At 43.2% G+C, this 7,279-nt stretch overlaps 2 protein-coding genes across 10 annotated transcripts; one reads left to right on the forward strand and one right to left on the reverse strand.

Annotated features, from left to right (window-relative positions):
* Nucleotides 1–1,627: 1,627 nt before the first annotated feature.
* LOC103984025 (uncharacterized) lies at nucleotides 1,628–6,629 on the reverse strand. 9 transcript variants are annotated; one of them, XR_010486816.1, is made up of 7 exons: nucleotides 6,133–6,629; nucleotides 5,043–5,174; nucleotides 4,551–4,631; nucleotides 4,390–4,468; nucleotides 3,907–3,998; nucleotides 3,233–3,535; nucleotides 1,628–3,119 (listed from the first exon to the last, which is right to left on the reverse strand). XR_010486816.1 is itself a non-coding variant. In XM_009401423.3 (2 exons), the coding sequence occupies exon 1, from the start codon at nucleotides 6,585–6,587 to the stop codon at nucleotides 6,144–6,146; it is 444 nt and encodes a 147-aa protein (XP_009399698.2). In that variant the 5' UTR covers nucleotides 6,588–6,629; the 3' UTR covers nucleotides 4,940–5,174; nucleotides 6,133–6,143. The 9 variants fall into 9 exon arrangements, 1 of the variants encoding a protein (XP_009399698.2); XR_010486814.1 differs by having other exon boundaries at nucleotides 3,233–3,704; XR_010486817.1 differs by having other exon boundaries at nucleotides 4,376–4,468.
* Nucleotides 1,848–3,968, forward strand: LOC108951178 (serine carboxypeptidase 1-like). The gene is made up of 8 exons (XM_065110323.1): nucleotides 1,848–2,223; nucleotides 2,316–2,423; nucleotides 2,500–2,774; nucleotides 2,856–3,104; nucleotides 3,188–3,306; nucleotides 3,403–3,489; nucleotides 3,587–3,692; nucleotides 3,825–3,968. Exons 1-8 carry the CDS (start codon nucleotides 1,848–1,850, stop codon nucleotides 3,966–3,968), a joined length of 1,464 nt encoding a protein of 487 aa, XP_064966395.1.
* Nucleotides 6,630–7,279: the final 650 nt, after the last annotated feature.

Raw genomic sequence — 7,279 nt, forward strand, 5'->3', positions numbered from 1 at the left:
ATCTCTTAACTCGTATAGACAAATCCTGTGTGAGGTACAGGAGACAAGTATTTGCCGACAAAACAAATGAATGCCAAAAGAGAAAGATCTCATGATTTGTCGTCTGCATGTTCCGACGGACGACGAAGAGAAAGACGAGTCGACGGAGGCCAAAGCACAAGAACTACTCTCACAGCCCCCTCTATTTGATTGAGATGTGATGATGACGAGGTGTTGGGCAAAAGCTTTGCGTTCCCATTCAAGGATATATGTATGTCTTCTCTCGCTGGCTAGCTCGCCGCCGCCTGATTCATTCATCATCCTCGTCGATGAACAGTGCATGTGTTTTAGGTATCTAAATTAATGATGAAGAAATGGGTTCATATTGATGATATTGAGATTTCATTTTCTTGCTTCTCTTTCTCGTGTCCTTTCTTCATCATCATCTTTTGGAATTGGATAGTGGACTGGAGACAACACATCCGGTTTCCTGCACCACAGGAGGACTTGTGTGGGACGAGATGAGTCTCCCAAGCAAGAAGAAGGCTTCCGTCGACAAGAGAAGTGACCGCTTTGTGGTCCAATGCCATGTGATGATGCCTTTCCCCTTCTTCAATAAAGAGACTCCCCACCATGTCTGCCGCACCCTTCTTTTTGAAGTCATCGCAGTGCATGCATGCATGCATGATTTGTTGCTTCTCCTCTCTTAAGAAATATGTGTCTTCAGTCCCAAGCTCATGCAACATGCATGCATCTATCTACCAAGATAGATGGTGTTACTAAGGGTTCTAATATCTCAACTAAGTGGATGTTAAGTTGATGATTACAAACACCATCCTCAATGATCCAATATGACATGCTTATTATCTCTTTTTATGTGGAGCCAACAATTCTCATGTACACAAACCTCTAATTTGAACATTAACCAACTAATTGCTATTTTAATATCATAATTTTTTTTATTTATATTTCCTTTCCTTTTTCCAACTTTCTAACATGAGCACTGCAGATATATTTTCTTCTTCTTCTTCTTCTTGGTGTTGTAATAAGGTAAGTATTGTTGAACTCAAGGCCAAGCTTCTCCTGAAATATCAGTTCAACTTGCTTACAGACCATCTGATGCTTTGGGCCTAACTTGACCATCTATCTATCTTTCAATCCAAAAATGTATCATTATTATCTTATGATTGATTGAATATTATCACAAATCATATGTACTACTTTCATTTTTATGCATGCATGTGAATTGTCACTTTATTGACATATATCTTTTCTTTTTCTTTGGATTTCACAAGCATAGAAAAAGATTCCTGTATTTTCTTGTGTTATTAAACCATTGAATCTCTCATTTTCTTTAGGATGGATATATTATAAATTAAATAATAGTCTATTTTAGAATTTCACACAAAGATAATGTAACATCCTGCATTAGTAATGCATTAGTTCTTCCTAATTTTATTCCCACTTTCTTCTCATTGCATATAGTTTCTACTTCTCCTTTATTTCTTGTTTCTTTAATTCTTCTCTAATCTTTCAGATGGGGAAATATATCTCTAATTGTCATACAATTATAGCAAAAATAATTCTAAGGATATACAAGAAGATAGAGTTCTACGAGACCACCAAGATGATGAGAGCCACACATACGTATAGGTAAACACATATGTTCAATAATGTTTTCACAACGCACCCATGACAGCTATATTGGTCATATATAGTATTCAAACGGTATACTCTTCTCCCATGACCTGTCTTCCTAAGTAAAGACCGACTATCCAAATACTAGTAGTTGGCCGGCCTTTACAGTTCTCTCTCTTTCTCTCTCTCTCTCTCTCTCGTCGTTGACAAGCTACATGGAAACAGAGCCTATGAGGTTTGCATGCATCACGTTGCTTCTCGTCTCCTGCAGTGTCTCGCTGCTCCACGTCAACGAAGCGAATCAGGCTGAGCAACTAATAAGGCTGACTGAATCCAAGAGATCGACATGGTCAGATCAACCTGACCCATGGCTCGATCTCGACGCCGCCGACTCGGCCTCCTCGCCGGTCTACGTCGGCCCTCAGAATGGGCTGAGGGACGCCGATAAGATCACAGCATTGCCGGGGCAACCCGGCGGCGTTGACTTCGATCAGTATGCAGGGCACGTGACGGTTGACCCGAAGAAGGGGAGGGCACTGTTCTACTACTTCGTCGAGTCCCCTCACAGGTCTTCGTCCAAGCCTCTCGTCTTGTGGCTTAATGGAGGTGATCTGCATGCCTTGCCGTTGGATTTTGGACCTCCTACAGCTTCGTTTTCCTAGGATGATCTCGATCATATATGTGTTCTCTGATTGCAGGGCCAGGGTGCTCCTCTCTGGCATACGGAGCCATGGAAGAACTCGGCCCTTTCAGAGTCAAAAGCGATGGCAAAACGCTCGAAAGAAATCCTTATGCTTGGAATGAAGGTAATGGGAGGTTCTTCTACTTCAATCTTGAGCACTTGGACCATGTTCTGATGATTACCGGCTGCAACTGTGACAGTGGCCAATGTGCTCTTCTTGGAATCCCCAGCAGGGGTTGGCTTCTCGTACTCGAATACTACCACAGATTATGATCAAAGCGGAGACAAGAGGACCGCGGAAGATACATTCACCTTTCTGCTAAACTGGCTGGAGAGATTCCCCCACTACAAGAATCGCAAGTTCTTCATCGCCGGGGAGAGTTACGCCGGCCACTACGTCCCCCAACTCGCCTCGCTCATACTGCACCGCAACAAGCTCGCCAACCGGACTCTCATCAACCTCAGTGCCATTGCAGTAAGTGAATCTGATCTCACGAGAGTCTTGGCTCGTCTGCTACAGCTCAACCGATACGACATGTGTGATGTTTCCTCCTAGATTGGGAACGCTTATGTTGATGAAGTAACCAACAGCGAAGCAAGGTACGAGTTTTTGTGGAGTCACGCACTAATATCCGATGAGACATTTGCTAGAACTCGTCGATTCTGCAACTTCTCTGCCATCATAAACGAAGAGTGCAACAAAGCTACAGCTGCTGTTGCTGCAGAGACCGGAAACATCGATCCTTACAATGTCTATGCTCCCGTTTGCGTTGGCTCCAACAGTTCTTCCGAGTCTGGCGTAGCGGTAAGATATCCATTCCTGCTGACAATAAGTTACGATGATTAGCTTCCAGATGAAGTTTAGATGTTTATGATCAAATACAACAGATGGCCGACATAGATCCCTGCTCGGATAATTACGTGGAGGCGTACCTGAACGATCCTGAGGTGCAAAAGGCTCTTCATGCGAATGTTACCAAGATTGATGGACCATGGAGTTCTTGCACGTACTGATTGCTTGTCTCTGTGTCTGTTTTAAAGATCAGCATGAGCGGATGAAACCTTTACACACGCTGACCTTTCCTTGTTCGAGTATCTTGCAGTGATCTCCCTTGGAATGACAGTCCTACGAGCACATTGCCGGTCATGAAGCAGCTCGTCAACAGTGGGTTGAGGGTGTGGCTGTTCAGGTCCTCTTATCCTTGCTTTAGCATTCCTTTTCCTTCTCGTCAAAATCTACACGCATAAAGTCATAGTTGTCTTTCTTGCTATTCGGATGTCTCACAGTGGTGATACCGATATGGTATGCCCGTACAAAGGCACGTTTAAGGCGATCAAAATCATGAAGTTGCCGATCAAGAACCCATGGCGTGCGTGGTATTCCGACAAACAGGTAAATGGCAATCTGTCATCGATCTCAAATAAGGTTTGGATAAGACGAAAGAATCTGAAGAACTATGATGTGTAGACATAGGGTCTAGATTCAGATCTGATGCTTCTGTAACTTTTGGATATATGTTATCAGGTAGGAGGCTATGTCGTTGGTTATGGAGGACTGACGCTTGTTACGGTAAAGGGAGCAGGGCACATGGTTCCGACCTACCAACCTGAGCGAGCATTGTTGATGTTCTCCAGTTTCCTCCGTGGAAAGCTCCCACCAGCTTCCTAAGATCTTTACTGCAACCGATGTCTTAAACCCCTGCTCATCAGAAAGATTGAAATAAGTATGCTGGTTAACAAGGTCTAAATGCTTCTTCTGTTTGATGGTATTGTACCATCCAATTGACACAGTAATAAATGGAAAGCTGATAGCACAATGCTACACTCTGTGCTACTTGAACAGCCATGTAAAAGAATGTAATATGCTATAAGCAAACTACAAATATGGGGAATGGAAAACGAGGGTTGAGATAGTCTTCTATGGTATATTTGGACTAATTATATTTGGCTTAAAAATTAATAAAATAAACTATTTTTTCGCTTTAACCCAGCCCTGCCCTCCATTGCACTTGAAAGAGAAAGCACACTCTTGGAATTTTAGTCCATTTAAATATTTATATTTGTTGAAACATATACCTGAGAAAACTTACTCTGTGGGCTCAAACTTGGCCTGCATTGCTCGACTTCGAATCACTAGTAATATCACCTGATGAAGGGAGAGAACATATACTGCAACAAGAGATAGGAGAATGATGAAAGATATTATATATTACACAAGTTCTTAATAAATACAATGGCATAGTGGTCGAACCTCTTTTCGATCAAGGTCACTGCCACGAATCATCTACTGAGCTCAAAGAAGAGGCATTACTGAGGTAGGAGCTGTAAAACCCTGCACCCAAGCAACCTTGATGAGTTCTGGAAGGGACTCAGAGATATCGGATGGGAGCTGCATTTGTTTTCCTGAGCAAAGAAAGTCATACTTGCAATAGAAAAAAAAAAATGGTGATGGACCCGCCAAGCAACTATAGTGACATATGAACATGCATGTAAAAGGTTCTTCAACCTAAAACCTTAAATCGGAGGTAGAATAAAGACTAAGCATATGTGATACAGGTTAAGGACTTCATAAACAATTCAATCATTTTGCTTCATGGGAAATCGAGAAGATCAAATAGATGGCAAGTGCTCAACTCAAAATGAAAAGTGAACAGAATCTTCTTATAAATCGGCATCCGCATTACATGCAGTTTGTATGGCAACAATCGACTACATTTCAGTTTCAAAATTTTTTTGAACCTACAGAATCAATATCGACGCAAGTGGGCAGTTGAACCCTCATGAAGGATGTCAACAGAAATATCCCTGGTCATGTAATTTGAAAAGATCGCCATCAGCTACAAGATATTGAAACTAGATTGATAAATCATCCATCCTGCAAATGAACAAAAGATTAGCAAATGTGATTCATTAGCACAATAGAATCAGTTGATATACAAAGAATCTATAAGCTTAGCTATAATATAGATCTAACGAATAATGCTTACAGTAAATTGGGAAAAAAGATAACCATGCTTTCGGTATAAAGGGGGAATCTGAGAGAAACCTAGAGTATCTTTCACAATAAAAGAAATTAACAAGAAGTCTTTCTTCCTCAATTGTCCATTCATTACACATATGCGCTGTTAAGTCAAATCCTCATAATAAAGCAAAGCTCATGCATGATACAAGGAGCAACTTGCTCCAAGGGCTCATCCAAATATCCAACTCAACAAAGATAGATTCATATTTCTAGCTTCTCGTTGCTACTACTGAGCAGTAATCAACATATACCTGTACAACAATCAAATTTGACACCAACACTCCTTTGTTCACTATAATCAAATAAGAAAGACAATTTTTGAACCACTCCCCTATAATGCATGAACAATGTGAAGAAGTACAACAAGATCATTATCGGCACAAAACAAGAATATAGAAACATATGTATAACATAATTTTAGCACATGATTTGATGATGCAAGATTCTCTTGCAATTAAATTTTTGAAGCACCTTTAGAACCTTTGCCGCTAGAGTTAAACGCCGTGAATTTATCTAGAACACCCTCCTAACTATTAGGAGAAAAGAAGGAAGGCAGAGCAAGTCCATAGATCTCACAATTTGCATATCCTGCCTTAGAACGAGAGATAATGAGAACTATTACCTTTGTGTCAAATTGATAATCACACCAAGTAGCCGACTACACACAACCCTAATCCTAATTTGAATCTTTAGCTTAGGAATCGATCTAATTGTCCAATCATAACATGAAAATTCTCAATTGTGATGTAAATTAGAAGGAATTGGGGGAAAGAGGCAAAAAGAAACAGATCAAGGAAAGGGAAGAACTCACTGAAGCTGTTGCTAATGCTGTGGTTTCTGCTTTTGCTGCTGAGAGGAGGCGAGGTCGAGGAGGGAGCGGAGTTTGGCGAGAGCCGTGGTCTTTTCCGGAGGACAGCTGGCGAGAGCCACGTGGAGCGACCTGATGGCGGCGTCGGGCTTCCCGGCGGCTAGGGCGGCGCACGCCGCCTTGTACGCCTCGTCCGCTATCCGCTTGTCGTAGACCGGCTCCGAAGAGGTGCCGGGAGGCTGATCAATCTCGGATTCTGGCGCCGCCTCCTCCTCCACCTTGGAAGAAGAGGAGGCTAGTAGAGCGGCGGTAGATCGGGTGTATTCGAGGGCGGAGATGGCGGCGTCGATGTCATCCATGAGGGCTTCCGGCGTAGGAGGAGGGAAGGCCTTGACGCCGTCGAAGACGTTCCACGCGAACCGGCTGTCCTCCCTCTTCCCGCCGCCGTACGAGCCCATCGTCCCTGAATCCGCCGAGGCAACGCTACGAGTCGGAGGTATCTTAATTATATATATATATATATATATATATATATATATATATATATATATATATATATATTCATGTATGCTTTAGTAATATGACTAATTGAAAACTGATAGGGATAATAATGACGACACGATTTGTCACGACGTCAGCCTCACCTGAGCGTCGCTCTGCCCGAGGAGAAGGGCAATAATGCTAACTCGACGCACCATGATGTCATCTGCTCTCAGGCAATGACTTCATCGTTGTTTGATCTCGCGCGCTTGACCGAGGCAGAATAGGACGACGACCGAGGCTCACCCATACCCTGCAGTAGTTCGGTTCTCCACGCAACGCCAACGGCAATGTTAGATGCCATCAGAGGTACGGTCCTGCTCCTGCTCCTGCAGGCAGGCTCATCAGGTAATGCTAAACTGTCCTATAAATACCTCTGAGTTCTAAACGGAGAGGGGGGGCGCTTCTGGACTAGCAAACTCCTTTCACATCATCTGACTTGATTGTCGAAGGGGTCGGGCCGAGCTTCCGACCCGACATGAGTGTAGGTACGAGAGCGAAGTTGCATCTTCCCGGCGCTGCGGAAAAGCTTCCCTCCCAACACAGCGTCCCGACCGATCCACCGTAACCACCCACCCCAGCTGTCCCGAGAAACGTCACGCAAGATCCT

The sequence above is a fragment of the Musa acuminata genome, chromosome BXJ2-5 (genome assembly GCF_036884655.1).
Source record: "Musa acuminata AAA Group cultivar baxijiao chromosome BXJ2-5, Cavendish_Baxijiao_AAA, whole genome shotgun sequence".
Classification (NCBI taxonomy): domain Eukaryota; kingdom Viridiplantae; phylum Streptophyta; class Magnoliopsida; order Zingiberales; family Musaceae; genus Musa; species Musa acuminata.